Consider the following 25,404-nt stretch of genomic DNA (forward strand, 5'->3'; position numbering starts at 1 on the left):
CTTATATTGGCTTCGGTATCCAAACCTGGCTACTGCTTAGACCAGTTGTAGTCCTCATAGGTGAATGCATAGGACTTAATCTCTTAGGAAAAAAGATGAGTGGTTTTACCAGGGAGGAAGTCTAAGTCTTTCCTTTTAGAAGAAAAAGGGATGTGCAGGTAAAGAAATCCAGGAACTACGTGAGGAACGGAGGAGGACATATTCTTTAACTGGAAACAGTGAGATGTCTACTTTGTTTCTTGGTGTAATTTTTGGAAATTAATTCATAGTTGCCAGACTGGAAGCAATGAGCTGGTGATGCAATAGCAATTGGTATAGACACTGCAGGCCAACAGAAGGCAGTCCTGTGGCCTTATGGAAGGTGAGAACCAGAGTGGGGATGTGAATTTCATACCTAAAGAGAGAGCTTTCCTCCCTTAGCAAATCAGGATTTACAGAATGTTCTTTTCTGATTATAAGGACAATGTCTCATTGCTTTCTCTGCCCCTTCCAGCTCCTCTGTGGGAGTGTACCACTGTGTAGGTCACCATGCAGAGGTGTTGTAGCTGCACTTGTTTAGACATGATGATGTTTCAGTGTAATTTTTTGCTTCCCTTTCTGAACTGAGTTGGTTATTTGTGGCCTGGCTGGTTTTTCTTTACTCTTTTCTATCTTTCCCTTCAACACAATTACTGAAGAGATGCTCTTATATGGCTGCAGTTCTATTTTAATTTTCTCGTTATTGTTGAATTGCTGTCAGTTGTGATCATAATAAACTCCTTGGGTACTAAATCTAACAAATCAGTCAGAAAAGAGCTAAATTCAGTGCACTTTCAACTGCCTTAGTTAAATGCAAGTTCATCATTCGTTCAGGAGAGCAAAATAAATAAAACAGTGTTTCCAGCAGATGTTTAAGGAGCTCCTCCTTACCAACTACCAATGATTCTTCACAGGTCATGTGAGGAGGACGAGAAACTGCGTTATGTGTCGTTGTGATGGGAGGAGGTGTAGGGCAGACACTGACCCAGCGTGGTCGGGGGTGAGCAGCACTGCCAGCAGCCTCTGTGTTGGCAGGGTGGTGTACAAGGAATGCTCGTGTGTGCGGCACCAGCTAACCCAAAGAGGTTTGGTGTTTACCTGCCTGGCTGCATTTTAACCTGTGCTGCCCCAGGTGTTGCTCTAACCTGACTAAATTTCCTCCAGCTAAATGAAGTGCTCCTTTATTTGTTTCTTTTCTCAGTCTAACTCTGAGACTGTCACTGGGCTGAGTTGCTGAGGCCACTTTGAGTCTGTTTCTGTGGTTGTGTCCAGGGTGCCCTGTGGTGTTGATCAGTTTGATGGGAAAAATATTTCCCAGTAAAAGCAATGCCAAAATGATCAAATGGAAAAAAATGCAACACCTGCAACTGCTTTCTTGCAGGGATGGCTTGTTTTTTTAATTGCACTGTAATGTATAACTGTGCTGAAAAATTAGTAGAAATACTAATCTACATGTCTGTGCACCTGAAATCCATACCTGGGAAGAGTGAAGGTGTTGGAGTTAATGAACCATTGGAGTGCTGTAGTTTTCATCTTGTGCCTAGGATATCTTGGAAGCCTGACAACTAACACCATATGTCTGGATTTCTGAAATGTATATGGTCATACCTTGCAGAAAGTCAGTTCATGCAGTAACTTCTTTTTCTCTTCTCTCCCTCATGCTTTTCAAGACTTCTGTATTCTGTATTTAGCTGTATGGGAAATGCACCACAGTGGCTGTCACTGCTCTTTAGTTCCACTGGAATCAGAACTATGAGGGTCCAGCTTTAATCAGTGCTTAAGAGAAGAATTGTGAACTAACTTCTTTCCACCCAGCCTTGCCTTCAGACTGTGTGTGCTGCTGCAGTGGGTGTGCATCATCTCCTTAGCTCTGCTGGGAGAGATCCCTCTGCCCTGCTGCTGCCTCAGCCCAGGCAGGAGGGACAGGACACGAGGATGTGCCTGAGCACATCTGCCACATGCACTGACAGCCACAGCACACACGGGGGTGCAAGGAGACTGAGTCCAGAGCCACTGAGCAAGGCTGTGTTTCTAATTACATCTGCCAGTTTCCTCAAAGACGTGTTTCACTACGGTATACCAGGAGGAACAGATGGGATTCCTCTTGTCAAATTGCAGCTGCAATTCAGCTTCCTCAGTTTCACCTGCTTATGGTAGAGGTTGGTACAGTTCCAAATCACTGTTAGAGATCAAGTCGGTCAGATCCTATTTAGCCTTGGAAAAAAGACATGACTTGAGATTTCATAGCATCAGGCTAATATTTTCTTAATTAAGAAGTGCCTTAAAAATATGATTTTTAGACCACGGCACTAGAGTTTGCAGTGTTACATGAATTCACATCACCTGCTCACTGTAAAGCAAGGATCTACATGATGTTCTAAGCTCATCAGAAGCTGCAGCTCAAAGCATTCCAGGGTGTCCAACCTGATATGCACAGTAGTGTTGGCCATGTGGAGTTCATTAATGTAAGGTGAAATGAGACTGAAAATTCCAGTCAAGACACCATCTCGGCCCTTTTTGTCCGTATGGGCAAAAAAGATGCAGTTCAGTCATTGGCCAGAGTCTTGTCTTGGAAATCCAACCAGATTGTCGCAAAGGGGCTCTTTGAGATACTTTTCTTGGTGCAGAGAACCCCACTTAAGTTAAAGTCGCACGTTATGGCTGAACCAATCCAGCAGCATGGCTCTGCTGGGAAGGGAAGATCCCACTCTCTCTCCTGTTCCTTCCCCTCCCAGCTGCTTAGATTTCCCACTGTCTTGCACTGGCTTTACTTTCTGTCTGACTCTTTGCTGAGTGTCTTCTACTTGCTAAGCTGGCAAGGTTAGAGAGAGTAGATTTCCTTGTTTGAACAGTGGTGAGCTCACGTCAGTGAATCCTTTGTTAGCATCAAGTGCTGCATTGCTCAAGACCCTTTAAATGCCGTTAGAGGGGATGAACCCCTGCTTGGGAGATATTACTGTGGAATTCTTTGGGTTTTTTTATTTAGTTTGTGTCTGTGTACTTGTGGCAAAGACCATAATTTGTGTATGGTTACAAAAAGTTGGAACTTTTTTTTTCTGAAGGTGCATGGAGCTCTTGGGATTCTTTCAAACAGGCTTGAACTTTGAGTGTCATAGATATCCCACATGCCTTGTTTCTGCAATAACTAAGTACACCATGCCTCAGTAAATGAGTGTTCAGTTCTGTGCGCTCAGAAGTGACACTAAAAAGTAAATGTCTTGCTTATACCATTGGTCCAGTCTCCCACATTTCCTTGTCTCATAGAAGCAACTGGGAGTTGTGGCAGCCAGTAGATCAGGAAGAAAAAGTGAAGGTGTTGATCAGAGAGCTGTCAGTGGTTTATCAGGAGAAATGTGGTGCTGGATGTTGGCAGTGGCATTAATCCTGTGAGACTGGGCTCTGAAGTGTGCAAAGTGGAGATGTGTTTTTTAAGATCTGATGGTTTTGCACTTGTAATCACATTTGTGGGGGGCTGGGAACTGTCAGTGTCCTGTGCACTCTCCAAACAGATAAAAGGGTTAAGAATCCAAACAGGGTTAAGAGTCTTGCCTGTAGTAAATTTTAATTTTCTAGTGAAGAGAATAATTTGAGTGCTCCTTTGCTTTCAGCCTTAACGCAGCACCTACTCCAGCTTGTGGCAGCATTAACAATTTGAAAGGCACGCCGGTGGCTACTCCCTGCACTCCTCGGCGTCTGAGTTTGGCCGAATCCTTCACCAACCTCCGGGAATCCACGACGACGATGAGCACGTCCTTGGGGCTGGTGTGGCTGCTGAAGGAAAGGGGCATCTCGGCAGCCGTGTACAATCCACAGAGCTGGGACAGAGCCAGCAGGAGCACCCTGCTGAACACGTACTCCCCGAAAATGGCAATCATTCCTTCCACCCCGCCAAACTCACCCATGCAGACACCTTCTTCCTCCCCTCCATCTTTTGAGTTCAAGTGCACCAGCCCACCTTATGACAACTTCTTGGCTTCGAAGCCTGCTAGTTCAATCCTGAAGGAGGTGAGGAACAAAAAGAACATCAGAAACAGTGAGAGCCAAACTGACGTGTCTGTTTCCAACCTTAATCTCGTGGACAAAGTCAGGAGGTTTGGTATTGCCAAAGTTGTAAGTTCAGGGCAAGCGTCAGCTCCTCCTCTAACTGATGACCAGGGACCTCTTCTCTGTGGGGCACAGGGACCAGTGAGGGCCCTTGTTCCTGGAGGCCTGGCACCTGACGGTCTCCCCTTGGGCTGCCCTGCCGTGACCAGTGCCATCGGGGGCATCCAGCTGAACGCCGGCATCCGACGGAATCGGAGCTTCCCCACCATGGTGGGTTCCAGCATGCAGATGAAAGGCCCAACGTCCCTCACTTCAGGGATCCTCATGGGAACCAAGCTCCCCAAGCAAACTAGCTTACGATGAAGGACTTGATTTTTACAGCTAGTCTTTTTAAATGAAAATACTCAGATTCTTTCTCCAATCTCCTTTCCCTGCTAGCCCTTCATTGCCTCTTGAGTTTGACAAATCAACTTTGTGCCTAATGGGAGAAATGTGTAAACTTTGTATAAAATGTGTAAATATGTACCAGATCTATTGTAACGAATTGGAATATTTTACTGTTCAATTGAGTGCGAAAGGCTCTATGTTATGATTGCTGTATTAAGGTTAACTTGCTAACCTTTTGAAAAGGTTTTTTTTAAGATGCACTGAAGAAAAAAAACAAAAGAGCAAAACCAACAAAAAGGAACTTGACTAGAAAAAACCATGAATTCCGTAGCTAGCCTAACTTGAGTCAAAGGTGCATGGGAAGCTATTGAATGTGTTATGTGAGACCTCTCATTACATCACTTGAAGCATGGGAGCATTTGTGCTTCGTTAAATACTGAAAAAAGCACTCAGTTTAACATGTGCTAGTTTTAATTTTGCCTCTGTAGATGAGTTGAGCTGAGTTATTGGAGTGCCTGGTTATTATGCCTGAATGGATGAAACCTTTTTTTTTTTTTTTTTTTTTTTTTTTTTTTTTTTTTTTTTCCCCCCATTCTGTATTTGCCTCCTCCCCAAGATTATAAACTTGAACTAATACTGTGTTGAGGTCAGCAGGCCTACTGGGTACCTGGGATATTGGCATATTCCTACCACCACTGTTTCCTTTGGCACACTTACACTTTGTGCAAATTCTTGCTTTGTTGTTTTTTCGTTTTGTTCTGTGATGCTGCACTGGATTGTGGATGGGAAAATGCTTTACTATGTGTTGCTGCCACTGAAACATGCTTTGTCAGTGCGCTCAAAGAAAACAGTTTTCACAACTCGTGAGGTAAACAAGGCAGTGACTTCCTAGAAGTCCAGGTTTCTGCGGAACAGATCGACAGATAAGAATGTCATAAAATAACATGTAGCAAAACCAGTATTAGGAAAAGATGAGTCCTTGAAACCTCAGCCGAGAACCACAGAAAACATTTAGTAACAGAATGGTACAGGTGGGAAAGAGCAGCTTGCAGCCCTCGTGCTGGTCTTAGTGTTTCTTGCACGTCAGAGACCGTGGCCTTGTAAGCAGGGTGGGAATATTCTCCACCCATTTCCTGTTTTCTTTTTTCTGAGAAATCTTTTTCATCCAAAGTCGGACAGTAGCACAGGTAAAAATAGGGGAAATGCGTTATTTTCCCAGGGTTTTGAAAATGAGGAAAATACCTGCCATGCAAACATATAACCCCCTCCTTTTCAGAAAGAAAACATAAGACCTCACGCAACCTTTAGTTGCCAGGCAATCCTAATTATGTGGCAATTTTTTCTCTGTTTCTCCAAACCTTCTGCTGGGTGCTTGTAGAAAGAGTTGAAATACCTTGGAACTGGAACAGACTGGAGAGAGGTTGTTTCTGGAGTGGAGCTGAGACAAATATTTTTTGGAAGACGGAACGGAGAGGAGCCAAGCAGGGAGGGTTTAGCATCCACTTTCTTTTCCTTGCACTTCCTGTAGCATCTAAAATCAAGCTCCCCATTTGTTACCATTGTCACGCTACACGTAATTGCCGTGAATTGCCATTTGTACCAGACTGTTACTGAATTATTAGCACTGATAATTTCTTGTATAAAAGAAGCTGTCTTTTAGTCTTTGTGACGAGAGATGGGTGGGTGGTTTGTTTTTTTCAGAATGAAGTAGTTACTGCGGTAGTGCTATGGACACTAAGGATATTTTTTGAGAAAGAAAAAAAACACATCGGTCAGTTACAGCATGTGTTTGAAGACTTCTATTTATTCTATGAACTTACAATGTTTTAGTAAAATGCCATCAGCTCTGTTTGCTGTTGTATGTGTGCACTTATTGCAGGTAAATTTAAGTATCTTTTTATTTGAATGTATCTTAAACCAGTAGATAGAATAACAGTTGATTCTAAAAAAAAAAAAAGTCATGGACTTAATGGACCATTTTATGTACCCAGAGGAAGAAAGCAATACTGTAAGAGAACTTAAAGTGTAGAAGTTAATCATGCAACTGGGAAGTATTATTTAGCCTTTAAATAAGCTGTAAGAGCTGTCCACCCACCAGAGAAAGCAATTGTAACACATCAGAATGATGAAATTTAATTTTTTCTTCACTAATATCAATAAAATAACAGAAAAGTTGCACTGTTGTGTGTTATTCAACTTTTTCCTGTTCTTTTATGGTGATAAATCTTCCACCTTGATTCCTTGCTCTCATCTCTTATTTAAAGCAAAATAAGAGGCCATCCTTTGTTTTTTAAAAATTCTTAGACACAGAACTGGTTGAAAAGTTTTCAGATTTTAAGTTTGCTGAAATCAGTGAAACTTGAATCAAAGGCAAAAAAGAGAAGCATTTTGATTTTTTATTTTGATTTGTGAGAATGCAGAAATGGATGTTGTATGGTTTCTGTATTTTGAGGAGTTTGCATTCTCCTCCCTCATACAGTGCAAAACCTGTAGTAACAAAATGTGAAAGTACAGAATAAGGAGGAAACATCCTGTGTTTTTCAAAAGAGACAGGACTGAGGTCTGCTGTTGGCCAATATCTTGGTTACTGAGGGAGAGAATGTTACAGCGATGAAACATCAGGTAGTGAGGAGCTCAAAAAACCTGCACATGTGGTAAAAGCTTAGTAATGGAAAGAGCTCTCTGGAGGAGGGAATCATCAGGCAGTAACTCATAGAAAGATTAGACAGCCTCATTGAGGATAAGGGTGTGTGGGTGTGTATATGAGGTGGAGTGGGAAATAATAGCATTTGTATCACATACGTGCTACAGAGAGAAAATGGGGCAGCAGTAATGCCAAAATAAACTCGTGGAGGGCTTGCGTTAGTGTGATGCAGTGCCCTGTGCCAGCTGCAAGAGAGGCTTATGCCATGGGCAGAGCCAGGGACTGTCAATGAGTACAGACACTCATCCTTCCTCTCTGCACAGCTCTGAGCCTGAGGGAAGCTCGTGGTTGGAAAGTTAATGATTAATGGGGGGGATCCAGGGAGGAGAAGTCCTGTGCATCCCACCCTCCTTGCCTGGGAACAAGATGAGTTAAACAAGTGCCAAGCCAGGGAAGGTGAGAGCAGATTCTGAGATCCGCAGAAGAGAGGGTGTTGAAATTGTTCACTCTTGCAATATTCAAATATGTCAAATTTTTCTGGATGCATCTTTGCTTCTGGAAGTCCTCCTCTGAAAGCTGTGTTGGAGGGGAGAGGAAGATGAGGTGCTGAGGATTGTGTCTAAGACTGGGCTGTAGATGGGTCCTGGAACACAGGATGTTCTTTGGAGAGCTGATACTGCCTAAAAACGCCTTTTGAGACTCTTCCCCTCTTCCTTTTACCTGTATCCTAAGCACTGGATGGCACCACAACATACTGCTCTTGTGCACAGAGGTCTGAGAGTTCCTCCCACTCCCTGAACACATTTACTGGCAGCTCTCTACACTGAATTGAAAGTCCAGCAATGCCAGTGAGATGTGTCCTGCCTGCCTGTGGCTTGTATCCATGGTGAAGAATTAGCCTCGTTCAGCTGTGCCTACCACATCCCACTGGGTGCTCTTCAGACCTGCTTTAATTCATTTAACAAGCCAACTGAACCACAGAACGGTAAGGAAAAGAAAAGGCCTGGAAGTTACTGGTGCTAAGCAATATCCTTGGCTATAATGTAGGCAGTGGGCTTTCATGTGAGAACTGCATACACTTGAGAAGCCAGTAATGTTTGTATTGAAGAGATGACAGAGATTTTTGTCCTGCTGAAATAGGTTTCAAGCTGTGCTGAATCCAATTGCTGTTCAATTGACACAGGTATTTAGAAATGATTAAAGCTTTAACAAGCACAAAGCCAGTTTTTCCTTTCTTTAAGGGAATTTTAATGAACTTAGGGGAAACAAAAATTGAACACATAGAGAAGCCTTTCACTGCTCTGCTGGGACACTGAAACATTCATCTTGTTTGACTTGCAAATTCCTCTGCTCAGGCCTCGGAGAGGGGAGTGCCTGGTCTGCTGTCAGGCTTGCTGAAATGTGCACAGCTGGGCTGCAGCTGGGAACATCTGGCTGGGGCATGTTGCCAGCCCACACGCAGCAAGGATGGAGCAGCTGGGGATGCATCAAAGCCGGGGAGAGGAGAGCAGGATCCACAGGCGTTCCTGTATGAAGTACCAGGGGAGATGAGGCTGTGCAGGGTCGGGGGCACTGGTGCAGCTGAGGCTTCCCTCACACTGCCCAGCTCCCAGGGAGAGCTGCACCCTCGCCAGGCATGGGTGCTCCCTCTCTTGCCCGGGTTTCCCTTCATTCCCACAAGGAGCACTTGCTGTTTGCACCCTTTCCACAGCTGTTGTATGCACAACTCTTGAAAAGGATAACCACAAGCTTTTCCCAAATAATTTGTGTGGAGTTTGCAGCAAGCTGCTCCATTCATGGAGATTTGCCCAGCACCTGTTTTGAAATAAAGCTAGTAAAACTGAAACGGAACTAATTGAATCAAGCTCCTGGGGAAAATAAACTGCAATTAAACACAAAAAGGTATTGATTTGCTATTTTGCCAATGTAAATTTAGCATCTATGCACATGCTTTCATAAAGATAAATTTGGATAAAGCTAAATTAAATGTCAAGAGATTTGGCAGTGCCAGAAATCTCACGTCCCAGACAGCACCAGGAGGTTGTGTCAATGCACTGCTGTGTGTGCTGGAATCTGTGGACACTTCTCAGCCCAAAGCCCTCGCTGGATGCAAGGGGCTCTTACTGCAGGACCTCCACCCCTGGGGCTGCTGTTTCCCTTGGGCTAAAACACGGCAGCCTGGAGAGCAGCTGCACTAATGGCATGGGAGAAGGGGTTTAGGTACCAGGGCTGTGTGACCTTCCCAGGTTTGCTGGCTCCCCTGTTGAGCTCAAATTAGCACCTCCAGGTCACCTGGGAGCTGCATGGTGTCTCAGCAGCTTTGACAACCCTTTCCCGTCTGGGGACTCTCTTCTGCTCCCAGAGGAGCAGGTGATGGATATTTTTATGATAATGAGGATAATGTTGCTGAACTGCCAGTAGCCAGCTGCTAGCAGCCTTGCCCCAAGGAACAGCACTGTGTCCTACAGTCACAGTCCCTCTCCATAACTACTGCAGTTGCCCCTCTAATCCTTTATTCTTAACGCTCGCTTGCGCCAGTCGGGTGCTGAAACCATCTTTGTGTGTCAGGCAGAGATGCCCCTGTCCTGGGGGAGCAACATGTGAAAGCTGCCAAATCCATCACCTGGCTGCACTGAGGGCTGTGCACTGTCACAGACACCTTCAGAGGCCTCCAGAGGAGAGGAATGGGACAGAATAGTCTTTGTCTCTCCATCCATCTGCCTGTAGGAGATGAAACGAAGGAGAAAATGTTTGTATTTTTCCTACGGACAACATTCTGCAGTAGTAAGGCTTGATTTGTAACATCACCCACTCCCAGCCCCCCTGAAATATTACAATATTACATCCTTCATCAATATAAGCCAGGGATGCAAACATTTAAAAATATTGCTTGAATGTTCCTGACATTAATTTAAAAGATAGCAAAGCAGAAACTGAGTTTTCTCCCAAGTTACTTTTAAAGAAGCATCACTATGGTGGCAAATGTATAAATATATGCAGTTTTAGATTTATTTGTATTTTCCCCAGTGAAAAAAATAGATTAATTTGGTTTAATCTCTTGTTTGAAATTTTTGGAAAAAACAAGCACTTTGCGCTATTTTGCTGTGAGCAATAACCAAAACCAAGGAGAGAATTCAGGTGGTTTAGGACTCATTGTGCCTGGGAAGGGACCTAAAAAAGCCAGGCTAGATGGCTTGGAAACTGGTTGACTGGGAGGAGCTTGAGAGGAAGAAACACAGAAAAGCATTTCCATGTTTTCAGGATGAGATCCACAAAAAACCAAAAAAACCCAAAAAACCCCACAAAAAAACAAACAAAAAACCCCAAACAAACAAACAAACAAAAACAACAACAACAAAAATTGGTGTTACTAGAGAAGAAAATTTGCCATTACTGTTTGCTGAACTCTCACTGCAGATTCAGCAGTGCTGTTTGCTCTCCCAGCTACTGCTGGGAGCAGCTCCTCAAAGCATTTTTGTGCTCCTTGGCACAACCATTTTGGTTTGTTTCCCAATTTTGGCTTTAGTAGAATTTTGGTTTTAGTGCAAGTATTTTCTATGTATTGTTTTCTACACTTTGTGTTTGCCTATCAACTGCTGCAGAAATTGCTGCCTCTTTCCTTTGGCAAGCACCTGCTTTCCTGTGTGTGACAAATATTTTCCTTTTTGCACTCATGCACAAATTCAGGAGAAACTCTGAATTACGCAGTGCAAAAATTGCCTCTTTTATAATTTAGACATTCCTTAGATGTGAGATCCAGCTGCTGAAGGAGACCCAGGAGCTGCAGGGAGGTTGGTTACCTGTGCTAGAGGAGGAGTGTGCAGGTAAAACACTTTTTTTGCAGCCTGCCCATGGGCAGATGGGAGTGACTGCAGGAACTGCAGGGTCCTGGTTTTGCACAAGCTGGGATCTGAGGTTTGCACTGCCCAGCTCTGAACTTGGGGCCCTCTGCTCTGCTCTGAACCACGTAAGAGCTGGGCAGAACATCCCTCTTCCTCTCCACATCAGTGGGCAGTAGCCAGCTCAGCCTCTGTGATACTTGGGAGCCACCTCTTTCCTGTAAGGATACTGGGACTGGACTGCTCCAACACCTCTCCCTCTCTGGATCACCTGCTCTGCTCAGGAGCCTGTCTTCTCCCCCTCCCAAATGAATGCTTGGCTCACCACACAGCAGGGAATGCTCTGTTTATTCTGTGATTTGCAGCCATCAGCAGAACTTTCACATTGAATCCACAACATAAAACAAATAAACCAGGATGATGAAACACCTTGGTGTCATTCCTCTTTTTCACTGTTTTAGCACTGTTGGCTGTTCACTGCAAACGTGTGGGCTCAGTCTATAACTCAGTCCTTTGCAAACAGGGTCACCATGAAAATAGCTGGTCTTTTCTGGCAGTATTGTGCTGCTGTGTTTATATTTGGACAAGTTCCCTAGAGTTCAAAGCTATTGGGACTGACACAAGATTTCTCTGAAAAGTGGATAATCTGACTATTCAACCCATGGAATATATTTACAATGCCAAATGAAGGCATTATGCTGCCTCTCTTTATAGTAAGACACCCAGCAACATGCAGTGACAGGACAAGGAGGGATAAGTGAAATCATTTTAATATAGTATCAATGTATGAGAAACCACAAAAGAAAGAAAACGTTTTCTGGAAAATTCTGCATATGTATATATTGCATTGTATAATCTTACAGATAAACATATGTCAAATATATGATTTTAAATACTTTAAAACACTGATTTGAAGAGGACGACAAATTGATTTATCTCTTTTTGTACAGACATGGGAGTGTGATTTTTTTCTCGTTGCTATAGTTTGGTGTTCTTCAGGAAGAATACTCGTACTCTTCAGCACTGCGGCGTCCAAAATCCATCCAGCCCATGTAGTCTCTGTCATTTATCCTGTGAGTAGGATCAATGCTCTGTACCCTGTTTCCCATTACTGAGAATCTTCCAGTGGAACCTAAGGAAAAGCATTTGGGAGAGCACAGAGTAAGAGGACACATTTTCCAGGTTCACCTGCGTTCTGATCTGGCTTTCTGATTCTGATTTGGAACAGCCAACAGTGCTCACTGGCAGATGTCTGCAACAGTTGAAATGGACCTCATACAGGCCATGTAACACCCCTGTCATGTCACTGGGGAAAACATCAATAGAAACCTTATAGGCAGTGTCCTGGAAGTGGCTTGGATTTTTTCAGTGAAAAATTTATTTTCAGATCATTTTCTACCTCCAGCTGCAGTGACATTCTGCTCCTGTCTGACAGGAAGGAATATAGATAGATCTTTCCTTTTTCCTTCCTATTTTACTAGAGAGAAGAAGTCCAAAATAATTATCCCTATTCCTATAAAGCCCCACTTTGCTTCCTCGTATTGGGAGAGCTGCTCTACATGCCAAATAACTCTTCTTGAGAACAGGCTCAAGCCTGAGACACCACAGCCCTGTGCTGCTTAAAAAGACATAAACCTCAGTACAGGAGCTCTAACAGTGCAAATTTGGTAACAAGCAGGGTAGAGTTATGAATCCTAGGTTTTGTGGAAAAGTGGGAATAGTCCTGAAATGGAGAAAGCTGTGCCTGGATTCACAGTTAGAGATACCTATTGCTGGAATTATGCAGGGCTTTTTACTATGTCAGGGATTTTTATATTGCTTATCCAAAGGCTTCATAATTCTTTCACAGCAGGGCTGGATGCTGATTTCTGATCTTGCCTTATCCTTTCTTGTATGCCTTGCTTAAGGTATCAAAGAGACACAAACTATTTGTAAGGAGAATTTATGCTTAAAAAAAATGGGCTGCAATCCTCTGTTTTCACAGCATCACATGATTTAACTAAAAGTACAGGGAAAGGTAAATTGCTTTTCTCAGTACTCCCTGAAAACAGACAAAATTGATATATAACAATAATTAGATGGAGTTAAGCTTTGAGTGAGGAAGAGATTAAATATATTAGTATTCAATGCACACTGAGGCTTGAGGAATAAATACTTGAATTGATCAAAAAGGAAAAGAAGCCCAAATTAAATCCCATATATCCAAATCTACACAATTGCTTTGCTTTCAGTTTCATGTGTTTTGAAGAAACCTCTGTTGACTCTGTGCTTTTATGTTTCAAGGTCTGCCTCATGTAATGCTTTATAATGAACATGACCCAGTAAAACAAAAAGCAACTGCATTGCTTTGTTAGTGGCTGCAGGGAATTGAAGATACACACACATAAAAAAGCCAGGTTTAGGACATTTACCTAGACCAAAATGACACAAAAAAAAAAAAAAAAAAAAAAAAAAAATCAATTTTCCCTAGGATAGAATGTCTATCATTAAATGGTCAAACCCCACGAAGTTCACATTCATAATTCAAAAAGTGTAGTTAAGGTGATGACAATGGCTCCTTAGCTCAATGACCAGGCAGGGCTCAGGCAGCACAGAACCATCACTCAGACCTTGGTGCTTAGGAGACCTCTGAGCCTGCCCTGGCCTGAGGGCTGCAAAGGCTCCCCTGGTGCCACTTCCCTCTGGCCAGTCAAGGGCTCCTTAGAGGACATTAAATGTGCCTGTCACTGGCTGGAGAGCTACATCTCCTCTACACGGTGCCAGATTCAAGCTGAAAGTCTGCAGATGAACACAATTGAAAGCCTGGGTCACAAATTTCCTAACAGCACCTTAATTACCTTTCCTCAGCCCACTAGAGATTGTCATGTGGGTATCGTAGAATCAGTGTATGACAAACATATTCAAAATTGTAGCAGTTCAGCTTCATGCCATCAACCCCTAAGCCCTTGAGGGAACTTGGCTCTCTCACTTTTTAAACTAGAAATTCTTTACAAAACCAGCCTTTCTATTAATCATGAGGACAAACACCACTACTGGTCACAGCTAACACTAACAAAAGCCCAGACTCTCTTTCCCCCTAGATGGAATTTTCTAGTGATTTTTATGGTTTAGACAGGTGACTAATACAGTAGATGGGAGTGTTTTGCAGAAATTTCTGAAGTACTGCCCAGAGTCTTCACATTAAATGAGAATAGAATGTTTTGACAGCAACACTGTATGTATAAGTTAAGTAAATACTGGTTTTCCTGTGACTCTTCTCTCCTGTAATCAGCAACATCTACAAACTCAAGTCCAACTAGCCTAGTCACATCACAAGAATCTCATCATCTGCTTCCAGACCCTTTTTAGAATTAATTATATATGTCAATAACACATATGCAGGAAAGTGTCCCTCATATTAATATTTACAGAAAAAGACTTTTTAAAAAAATCTTTTAAATCCAAAGGGGTTTTTTTTTTCTTTGTCTGGCTAATCTATTTGGAAATGTCAGCCACATATTTCAGAGAATATAATGGATACATAAACTAGCATGAGGAGTTCAGTTCCCATGTGGGTGGACAACAATGACTATGCTGGGGAAAGGTAATGAGGATTCTGCTTTGCAGACTCCTGCAGTAACATTCTTATTCAATAACAGCCTTAAGTGTAGCACTGAATTGTGGGATTTCACATCTGAATTACCTTTCCATTAAGTTGCATGAACAGCTAGAAGTTGTTCTGTAATGGACATCGTGCAAATTGCTAACATGAGATGAAATCTTTCAGGCACTACTGAAAGTGATTCATTTTTCTGTTGTTTTTAATTTGGCTTTCTGTTCTGAGTACACAGAGGAGTGTGTATGGCTGCATGCACAAAACCAGATGTGGCATCTCCTAATTGCAGACCACCATCACAGATAAGGAGTTTGCCTAGCACAGAGGTCAGCAGGGAAGCTGTCAAGAGGGGAGGGTTAAACAATCTGCATTACGTGGAGAAAGCTCTTACTTATATAAAGTGAACTTTATCCTAAGGACAGTCTGGGGCTGGGTGTGAATTAATTTCTCAATGCCTGTATGTCCAGGTAATCCTAATCCTAATTACTGGCTTCTCTTGAATCCCTCTTTCCTTCTTAGATGTCTTTTCTGTGTGGAACAGGGCAAAGGCTTGACTGAAGTTTTCATGAGTGAACAAAATTTCTCTAGTGTCTCTTGCAGAGGTTGGCAGCCAAAAGGGCACAGCAATTAGGCTGCCCATGATGTTACTCTATTGAGACACAGAGCAGGACAGAGATGAGACAGCTCAAAAGGAAAAATGTTTTCTTGGGGAAGTTTCAGTGGTCAACGATTTTGAGCCATCATTTTTACTGGTAGCACTGACAGCATGCTTTTCTGCCTATGTAAAATATATTCTGTAAGGTGTCAACAGAGATAGCTTTCCTCTTTCTCTTATGCAATACAATTGTTTCCTCAAGTGACTAATAAAACTCATTGTAAGAATGCCCTGTAATCCCATTGCTCTACTGAGTCTTCATGTCTTTGTTACACAGTGCCATGGAGGTTTTAGATAAGTGCATGATTGTGTTCTCAGGCTGCCTGAGACCAAAAACCTACCAGGAATCAACATGTGTTGAAGCAAATATGCTTTTACTTCTCATTGCTTTTAATTATTGCACTAATAAATATTAATTCTGTGTTTTGAAAGCTTTCATGCTATTTTACTTTCCTCTGGGAACAAATACATGAAAAATCCAATACTCAGAATATTTCCCTCACACAGGCGTTTCTGACTGAGGTGAGGCTAGCCATTGGGTTTGTGTTTATCCTCAGAAAAGTTTTCTTGCTCGTCTAACTTTAAAAGAGGAAGGGAGGATTTTAACAAAGTGAAAAACTTTAAAGAAAATGTGGTTGCTTTATCTGAGATACACCATACTGAAAATACCACCAAAATAACAAGGCAATGAAAATAGTTAAAAATAAAAGCTGGACTATAACCTAAGAGGCAGGTGACATATTCTCCAGTTATCTTTATATAACTGGCAGCCAGAGAAATCCTTTCTTTTGGGGGGGAGAGAGCATTTGGGATGCTGTCTACTTCAGGGATAACCAGACAAGATCTAAATCCTCTCTTCTCTAGGGATTCCTGTTAGATGATGACAGGGTTCCCTCAGTTCCTGTGGATCCCTGCAGCAATCCCAGCGGCACGGAAGCAGGCTGTACGCAGTACCTTTTCTGGCTTGCTGGAGATACCTGGCCAGCAGGGCGCCGATGTTGGCTCTTTGGTCGCTGCCGGCCTCCAGCCGCGGCAGGGGTTTCAGGGGCCCGGCAGAGGGAGCGCGGGAGTGCCGCTGCTGCTGCGCCGGGCTCCGCTCCAGCTCGGCGGGCAGAGCGCTCCCATCGTGCGAGCCCCGAGCCTGCTGCCCGAAGGAGCTCACCGAGAGCACGGCAAGCAGCACGCAGATGCACAGCCCGCTGTACATGGCTGGGGAGAGAAGGACAGCGGGCTGTTACATGACCAGATTGGCTACATTGTGCAGCCCCTAACCCCATCTTCCACTGGGGATGCTGGCTTTTGAGCAAACCAGGCTTGTGCTGGGGTTTTTAAATGTAGGTAACTGCGGGATCTGTCTTAAGCTAGAAAATGTGAATAGCTAAATATCCTTGCTAAAGAAGAAGGTACAGGTAACTAATTTTGTTTCTTCCAGCCTAGTATGTGCTGCATCTCCCTGATCTACTCAATTTTTATTTGCTTTTCTTTCTTTGGAAGCTGCATTTCATAAAAACTTGAGGGACTTGAATCCATCTCTGTGAAAAACTCGAGATTCAAACATTTCAGTATTTTGCTATTGCATTAAAACTCTGCTGTTATTACAGATACTCAGTTTTGACAAGTTCTATGAAGAGCCTTATTCTACCAACCTTCATTGATTTGAACTTTACTGTTCAAGAGGTTTCATCAAGAGGTTCAAAGAAAACACAAAAAGGAAAAAAACCAAAAACTTGCCCCAGTGAAAGAAAAACCAAAATCTAATACTCCCGACCCAAAGTATTTGATCTAATAGCCGGGGTGGTAAAAGCTGTGTAGTTAAAAGCTGTAAGAAATAAAGTGCAGCTTCATATTAAAGAGGGGATTTGGATTTCTACTTCTTCCTTAGATGTGTACTAAGCAAAACAATGTTGGTTTACTAAATCGTTTCATCACATAAGCTGAAATGGTATTTTTTTTCCTGGAAACAGAGAAATTACTCTCAATTCTTAGAAGAAACAAACTACCTAGAACTTCATGCTGTGGGGGTAATTTTCACTTATAAATAAACATGGACTATCTTATAAATAAACATGGACTATCTCAGCTGCGTGAGATTTTTTGAACTGCTTCAGTTCTTTAGCAGTACACTTAATTCTATCCCCTTTTAAAATTTGAAGGTTGCATTAAGTTTATTTGCCCAACACATACACTAGAGATCGAAATATTTCACGGCATGTAAAACATGGGGGGTTTAAAATATTCTCAGGAGATGAGTGAATGAGGAAAGTTGAAACGTCACTCCAAAGTGGTTATTAGTGATGTACCCATCTGGGTTTGGGTACTCAGAAACCGAAGGTGCATTGCACCCTTTCAACTGTCCCTAGTCCTGCATTTTTTAAGCACACACACACACACACATATATATATATATATATATATATATATGTATGTATGTATGTATATGCATTCCTGTCCTCGCTAGGGTCTCCAAAGCCCCATCTCACCCCTGCTGGCCAGTTCCCTTCCCAACTTCCCAGCGGTGGGAAGCGCCGCTCCCCGCCTGGGGTCCGCCCGGCTGCCCGCGCTCTGGAATTCTTCTTCCCCGCCGGGAAGCGTTTCCTCCGGCAGAGAGCGGGATGCCCTCCGAGCCAGAGCCCGGGTGGGCTCCAGGCATCCCCATTTCCTTTGCCTCCCCACCCTCAGCAGCGGTGCCGTCAGAAGAAGTGCTCCCTACCTTTCCGCTACGCTTTTCCAAGGTCCCACTCGAGCTGGGAGCAGTGAGTCCCGTGTGTGCCCAAGCAGGGAAGTCGGGGGAGACTTAGCCTGGGCCCCTTAAATAGCGGCGGGCACGGCGGCGGTGTTTGCACATCTCTGACGCAGCCGGGGCCCCCGCCCGCTCAGCCCCCCGCTGCAGCCTCCGCCGCCCCGGGGGCCGGGGGTGTGTGCTCCCCGGGGGGAGCGGGGCTCCTTCCCGCCCTCCTTCCCCGCCGCCTCCCCCGCCCCGGGGGCCGGGGGTGTGTGCGCTCCCCGGGGGGAGCGGGGCTCCTTCCCGCGCTCCTTCCCCGCCGCGGCGCCGCTGGCTGCGGAGCAGCGCGGGCTCGGCGGGGCTGGCCCTGCCCCCGACGGGCACTCCCGGCTCCCTCCGGAGGGAAGCGCCCGGCTGGGCACGAAGGAGCTGGAAACCCCAGGTGCTTGCTGGGCAGTTAAAATGCTCCTGACCGGGGGTATGCCCACTCCTCCCGCCCTGGCCAGAGGCTCCGGGGGGCTGGTGCCCTCAGCACCGGAGCTCCGGCTGTCGGGAGTGGCCGCGGGCGGGCACGGGGGGCTCGCCCTGGCCGCGCTTACCGCCGATGGCAGGAGCGGGGGCTGGGCCGTGGGGTTCCGTTCTCTGCGGCCTCCTGTGACCTGAGCCCGGGGACACAAATGCCTCCATCCTCCCCTTCCTCTCCTAGGCTCTTCCGAACATCTGCTCGGGAAGACGGGACACTCATTTTATTTAAAAAGCAAAGTAAAGTGTAAAGCCATGGACGATCCCTGCAGAAAGCCGAGGATGGAGATGACTTTGGCGTGGGTTTTCCCTCACCGAGCACAGAACCACCAGAGTGTCCCCCGCTGTCCCGCAGCCCTCGGTGCTGCCCTGAGGCGATGCTCGCCAGGTGTCCGCAGCAGCCCCGGACACTCTCCCGCCCTCCCCCTCCTGCTTTTCGGGGAATGGAGGAAGTGTTCCGCGGCTCGGGCTGCACGGGCTGCCTCGCCGAGGCCGCAGAGGGTCGGGCCGGGGCAGCCGTGCGGTACCACCCGAGACTCTGCGCAGCTCATCCCCGCCAGCAGCCGCTCCTCGGACCCAGCGCGGGGCTCAGGCGTCACTGTGCCGAGCCTGTGCCTTAAAGTTTACAGTTTGGAGGCAAGCGAGTGGGCGGGTTGCTCTTCCCTCTCAGGGAAGGGAGCCGGGCAGCCCCGACACACCGAGGCTCCCCCGGGAGCCGCCTGGGCCGTGCGGGGGTGCGGAGCGCCGGCCGGGCCGTGCCCAAGCGACAGCTGAGAGTGCTCCAGCCCGCAGGGCAGGGCACGGGGGCCGTGTGTGCTCTTAGCCTCTTAACCCAGGGCTCCTGAGGGGACAACCGCGCTGCTTCCCATCCTTCCCGCAGCGCCGGTCCCGCCTCACAGCGCGCCCTCCGCGCCCTTCCCGCCGCGGCCCGCAGAGGGCGCCGCGCACCCGGGGAGATCCGGCGGCGCGAGGGACGGAGCTCCACGGAAAAGTCCCGAAATCCCGCGGCAGGACGGTGCCAGGCGGCATGCGAGCGGGAAAAGCCGACCTGCCGCCACCCCTCAGCGCGGGGAGCCCTGGCTGCCGGTGCTGGTGGAGCGGGACGGGCGGGAGAGGGATGCCGTGGCTCCCGTGTCCCGTCACCTGGCGGTGCGAGGCTCGGGGCGGCGGGGGTGGCGGTGGACCGGCTCCCTCCCCGCCTCCCCGCTGCTGACAGGGCGCTGCCGAGCGGGATGCGGCACCTGAGCTGCGGGCTGCCTCTCATCTCCCTCATCGGCGCCGGCATTGGGCAGTCGTCATCCCCAAGACCTTAACAAAAAGCAAAACCAACCCTCTTTTAAAAACGCAAAAATTAGTCGAAGCAGATTACCAGGGAAAGAAATTATTTCAGCACTACCTGTCCAATGGCTCTGTCTGTCTCTGGAAAAAAAACCCAATAATATTCCAGGTAATTCAATTTCACTACTTTGGCTCAGTGGGAAGAATACTCACTGCTATTAGACAATTAAATAGTGGACTCTGAATTGAGCTGTAGATGTCTGGGAAGAGTATCACAGTCTTTCTGGGAAGGTACAATAACAATTCTGGTAGAGTCACATCAAGCCCTTGTGAAACCCACTGTAGATAATGAGTTCCCAAGGGACCAGCTCAAAGCTGAACAGAAGAGAGAGAGCACTTGCTAATATATGCTCATGCATAATTCATATCAGACAGATATAAATCCAGGCATTTAAGTCTGACATATTAGCCTGGTTGAACAAATATGCACTACGTTTACTTTGAGCTGATTTGGAATATCAGTTCACTTACAAATATACCCCGGATTGGACAAATGGAGTGAGAGAGAGTGTGCATATGTGTGACAACCAAACTCCCTAGTTGTGCTCATGAACAGACAGAAAGGCAATGCCATATGAAATGGAATAAACAGGAATGATGTCAAGTTGTTAAAGTCAGCTGCAGGATCTATAGCCTGGGTAATTGGCTTTTGAATGCTGGGTTTTTCCAAACTGAAATCATTAATACCTGTATGTACAGTCCTCAGTGATTATTTTCTGACTTACTCATTTTTTCTTCAGTGAAAGTTTGAAGTTGTAGGAGAGTTTCTGTGCCTGGTAAATATATGTCAATTTAAGGAATTTAGAATTGTTTTGAGCAGAGATAGAAGACCAGAAAGCCTGTTCAGCATGAGTAAATATGACAGCAGGACTCTGAGGTGAGTTGTCTGCAGAAACTCAGACTATGTATTACTTTACTTATTGATATGGCACAAAAGGAAAGAATTGGGATTTAATTTGCAGTGACCTCTAGGTTCCAGGTCCAGTGTTTTTGTCAGGTGTTGGGCTTAGGTGTGTGCCATGGATTGCTGAGTGTCAGCCACAGGAGGGCCTTGTGCCACCATCACAGGTGGGGTGAGACAGAGGCTGCCCTAACACAGGACTTCAGCCTTAGATCACCAGGAAGGAAAGTGCTTTGGCTGCACCAGAGCTTGAGCAGTATTGCAAGCATCCAAGTATATATGCAAAACAAATTTGAACCTAAAGCAAACCCTGCAATGCAGTAAATGCTAATATAGATACATCCCTGAGGAGGAAGCTGAAAGATGCCATAGTTTAGATACTGCAGGCTTTTAAAAATTTGTTTTATGGCAAGAGTCTGTTAAAAGGTTTGAGTTTCTCTAACCTTTCCCCCTGACAATCAAGACACCTCTATCCTCAATAGCTTTCTCTGTTTATCTGCCAAAGGTTTTCTCCTGTTTAGCTGAGGTGGCAGAAGAGTTTGTGTGGTTAAGCATACATTTTGTGCTGTGCCAGCACAAAGCTGCAAGTTTTGGAGCAAGAAGGCAGCATGAGAACAGAGGGATGGAGAGACTTCCTTGTGTCTGTCCTGCAATGGGGATGGCTGGGACAAGCCATGGTGCTGATGTCCCTGTCCTTCTGCTGAGAGCTGGAGCAGAGCCTGCCTGTGAGCGCTGAAGCAGCAGCGAGCTTGGAGAGGCAGCCTTGGAGATATCCTGAGGGACCAGGGGCTTCATGTCCAGGTGCATGACAAGAAATACATTCTTTGGTTTCTAAGTATTACATTTTTTTTCTGATTATCACTATACAGGGGTTTTGTACTTCCATCTGAATCCTGACACTTGTAGGTAATATTCTGTGCTATGATCAATCAAATTAATGCTTTTGTTTTTATTTTCTTTCTTTTTTTTCACCCTCTTTTTTTTTTTTTTTTTTTTTTTTTTTTTAATGTGAAGATGAATGAGGATCTGGAGGATAGCAGGAAAGGGAATGATATCGTTTTCTGGAATTAACAGATGAATTAGTGAACAGATTATTAGGACCAACTGCATGAATTGTAGATGTAAAGTAGAGAATCTGTTTTAAGACAGCACATCATTCTGCGTTTTCTGAGGGTATTTATTCAGACATTAAATTTTTGGTATTTTGCTTTTCCAAATATTTTTAATTCTAATTGAGTAATTTCTATGTAATGCTGTCATGGTAGTCTATTTTCTCCCACTTGTGAGGAATGTAAACTCTGCTTAGAGCCAACCCAAAAACTAAGAGAGAAATTTTGGTTTTGGGCAAGTGACCAGAGTAAGGGATCTGGATCCTCTGAGGAGTTCTGACATCCCTTCACAGAGCAGTGCCTCAAACTAATACATTAGTCCCTGACTAATATACCTAAAGAAGGGCCCCTAGAAGCAGATCAGCAGAGCTGGTGCTGAGGATGTTTGAACACTCACAGATGGAAACAAAAAAGCATGAAATGGGAATAATCATAGTAAAATAAACTGGCTTGGGTTGGAAGGGAGCTTGAAGATCATCTAGTTCCAACACCCCTGACATGGGCAAGGACACCTCCCGCTAGCCCAGGTTGCTCAGAGCCCCATCCAGCCTGGCCTTGAACACCTTCAGGAGTGGCACAGCCACAGCTTCTTTGGGCAACCTGTGACAGTGCCTCACCAGCCTCACAGTAAAGAAGTCTGTTTCAAAATTGTACTCCTGCTGTGAACTAGGTGCTGTAATGCAAATTCATGGATTGTTATTAGAATTGCCTATTATCATGCAGTTGTGTGAAGAAAAAAAATAAGAGGAAAAATCCCTTTTCCAAGGAGAAGGGTTAGATTTTTTAGAAAATCAGATTTTAACCTGCGTCCCATGAAATTCGGGCAGTTGGTATGCAAGCTCTCTGTAGATCAACTGGAAAACTTACTTGTGTGATATCTTCGAATTTTGTTCCCCGTAGTTTCCAGAAGATATGGCAAAGTGGAACAGAAAAATCCCCACCACTTTCTATGAGTCCACCCAATCCCAAATCACTTGCTTCTTCATATGTTTTTTGTGTGTTTGTTTGTTTTCCTCTCTGAAAAACCAAATTGATTTTCTGTGGGAACTTGCTGATGTATCTTCCAAACTGATCACAGTATAGAGTCTTTTGTGCAAGCTGAAAACTGGAAATGGAAATCAATGTGCTAGCTAAAAATAACAAAGATATGTGAAATGCCTGTGGTTGGCAAATTCTCTGTGCTTTCACCAGTACTTTAAAAGTTACGTTGGAGCTTCTCTTGCTTGTTGTTACCTCAGATATATATCATGCATCTCAGGAGAGCCCTTGGCATTCTCCAGAGATGATCCTAACAGACCTCGAGTCCTCTTCCATTCAGACTTGAAGTACCTGCTTCATCAGATTTTTTTTTTTTTTTTTTTGAGCAAGAAGCTGTGATAGTGCTATCATCTATGAAACCAAAATACACATTCACAGGTACTGGAATCTGATGGCATTGTTTACGGTTTAGACAATTACACTTTATTCTATAATTAATATTTCCTCTTATGATTGTGTAGGAGAAGCCAGTGCAGATCACTTCAATGTACATATCATTACTTTATTATAAAAATAGACTACTACAGAAAGGAAATACATGGTACCTTTTGCACCTTTCAAAATACTTTGTGCTTTTCATATGCGCTCTCCACCTCTCTGCCTGAACCTGGGCAAAATCGTCTTTTCCACTGTGTGGCATTAACAGAATGCTGTAGGAGACACTGTTTGCTCCACACTACTCTCGCTGGAAAGGGGAATATTTCACTAATCAAGTTTGTCAAACAATTTAAAACCTAAAAAAGGAAGTTCTATAAATAACAAACACAATGTTTTAGCATTTTGTCTTCCAAATATTTGCATGTTTTCTTCTATGCTAAAACTAGAATCAGGATGTAAGAATAGCAAAGTAATTTGACACTGGACAGGCTGGACAGCCAATAAGGGCTTTTTAGTGTCTTCAGAAGACATAGTGTTTCTGTTTGATGTGTTAGTAGACAGGACAGCTAGAGCCTTGTTATTTCATTTCTGCTTTTAAATTATTCTTCTTAGTATGGAAGCAAATTGAATTTACCTGGATGCAAAATATTAATTGTTATTCTGACAATTCCTGTTCAAATAGAAATGCCAGAAACATCCATGGGAGGTGTAAGTGCTACACAGTTTTTTGATTGGTTAGAATGGAATAAAAAAATAACAGTGTTCTTTGGACATGAACTCTGATTGCCTTGCAGTGAGCTGAAGAAAGGAATTTGATCTAAGAGTTCTGTAAAGAAGATACTTAGAAGTCCTAGAAATTGCCCACTGGATGAAGCCAATATTCCCCACTTTTGACAAGGCTGCTCTAATACTGATGGCCCAGCAATATCTCTTTGATGTTGTGAGGGAGGGTTACGTGTCATGTGCCATGTCCAACACTTATTTATTTGTGTCCTGGTATTACCATGTTCAGAAACACCTACCTCTGTGACCGCCGTATCATAATCATAATCTCCAGGAGGTCAACTTATTTCAACCTGTCCAACATCTTCAGACTCTGAGGAAAAGGAAACAGTTAAATCAGAGCTATTTAAAAAATCTCCCTACTGTCCCTTAGTGAGTGAGCCTTCCCTGAAAAAAGCAGATGAAATGCTTCTAAATGGAGATTTTTTTTCTGAATTATTAAATATAAATGTATTTTGAAAGCACTAGGGACTAAGAACACATATAGATGTATACTTTGATGATCTTAAAGGTCTTTCTCAGCCTTAATGATCCTGTGAATCCACAACAGACAACAATTATCACCCAGACAGAACAAGTAAAGCTGAGGGGAATGATTCTTTGGAAGCAGACAAACCTTGATATGTGCTGCTTACTGTTAGGAGCAGCCTGCTGGAACTGAGCTGAGCTAGGGGTACCAGGCACCTGCTCCAGTTTGTGTTTAAGAGGAGCAGAGTGGGTGTCTCCTCGTGCAGCCATCACACCTTTGTCCTTCCTGATCCGATTGATGGTGCTGGTTGCCCTCATGGTGATGTACCTTCCATATTTTTTGGGATTCAGTGACATGATCTAGCTGCTCACATGATTGCTGGGATTCTGCCTGAGGATACAGTTCTTGGGGAGATAATGGCAGTGGGGGGACAGCAATGCAGATGTTTTATAATCATCAGCCTCACAAGAGCGGTACACGTCATCCTCTTGTTCTAGCAGTACAATAGAGCACCCACTGTTTGAATGTGTGTAGTTAAGTGGTTCTTGGCTACCTGGTCAGGATAACCCATTCCTGAAATGCTCATCCGTGCCAGTGTAGTGCTGGATCTGATGACGCTCTTGTTGGACATGCCTCCAGCTGGCATTGTTGGGCTGGCATTGTGTGACATCCTTTATAAAAGAGTTCAGATCATGAACAATGTGCTCTCAGGTCCTTATTTCAGGGAGAATCGTGTCAAATCTCTTCAGGCTTGGTGAGGGGCAAAGATTTCCAGTGGGTTACCAGTCCATCAGAAGACAGTCTATCGTCTCCAGCCATAAATAATACAATGATAAACTGTTTGATCAAAATGTTTTGAAGTGGAATCAGTCACCACATCCTAGGACACTACTGAACATAAAGCCCACACTTCACATTAATGAATGTCTAATGCTCCAGATATATTTTAACGTAACAGGGAG

At 44.5% G+C, this 25,404-nt stretch overlaps 2 protein-coding genes across 4 annotated transcripts in view; one reads left to right on the forward strand and one right to left on the reverse strand.

Moving 5' to 3' along the window:
• The window catches only part of TRAK1 (trafficking kinesin protein 1), a 39,501-nt gene extending 32,877 nt beyond the window's left edge, over positions 1-6,624 (forward strand). For all 3 annotated transcript variants that reach the window (XM_063407255.1, XM_063407264.1, XM_063407274.1), the window contains exon 14: positions 3,627-6,624. In XM_063407255.1, coding sequence (XP_063263325.1) covers positions 3,627-4,425 — 799 coding nt within the window. In that variant the 3' untranslated portion in view covers positions 4,426-6,624. The remainder of the gene's footprint in view (positions 1-3,626) is intronic.
• Positions 6,625-11,695: 5,071 nt separating this feature from the next.
• CCK (cholecystokinin) lies at positions 11,696-18,042 on the reverse strand. The gene is made up of 3 exons (XM_063420385.1): positions 17,893-18,042; positions 16,137-16,391; positions 11,696-12,064 (listed from the first exon to the last, which is right to left on the reverse strand). The coding sequence occupies exons 2-3, from the start codon at positions 16,387-16,389 to the stop codon at positions 11,928-11,930; spliced, it is 390 nt and encodes a 129-aa protein (XP_063276455.1). The 5' UTR covers positions 16,390-16,391; positions 17,893-18,042; the 3' UTR covers positions 11,696-11,927.
• Positions 18,043-25,404: the final 7,362 nt, after the last annotated feature.

Source organism: Prinia subflava, chromosome 1 (assembly GCF_021018805.1).
Source record: "Prinia subflava isolate CZ2003 ecotype Zambia chromosome 1, Cam_Psub_1.2, whole genome shotgun sequence".
NCBI lineage: Eukaryota > Metazoa > Chordata > Aves > Passeriformes > Cisticolidae > Prinia > Prinia subflava.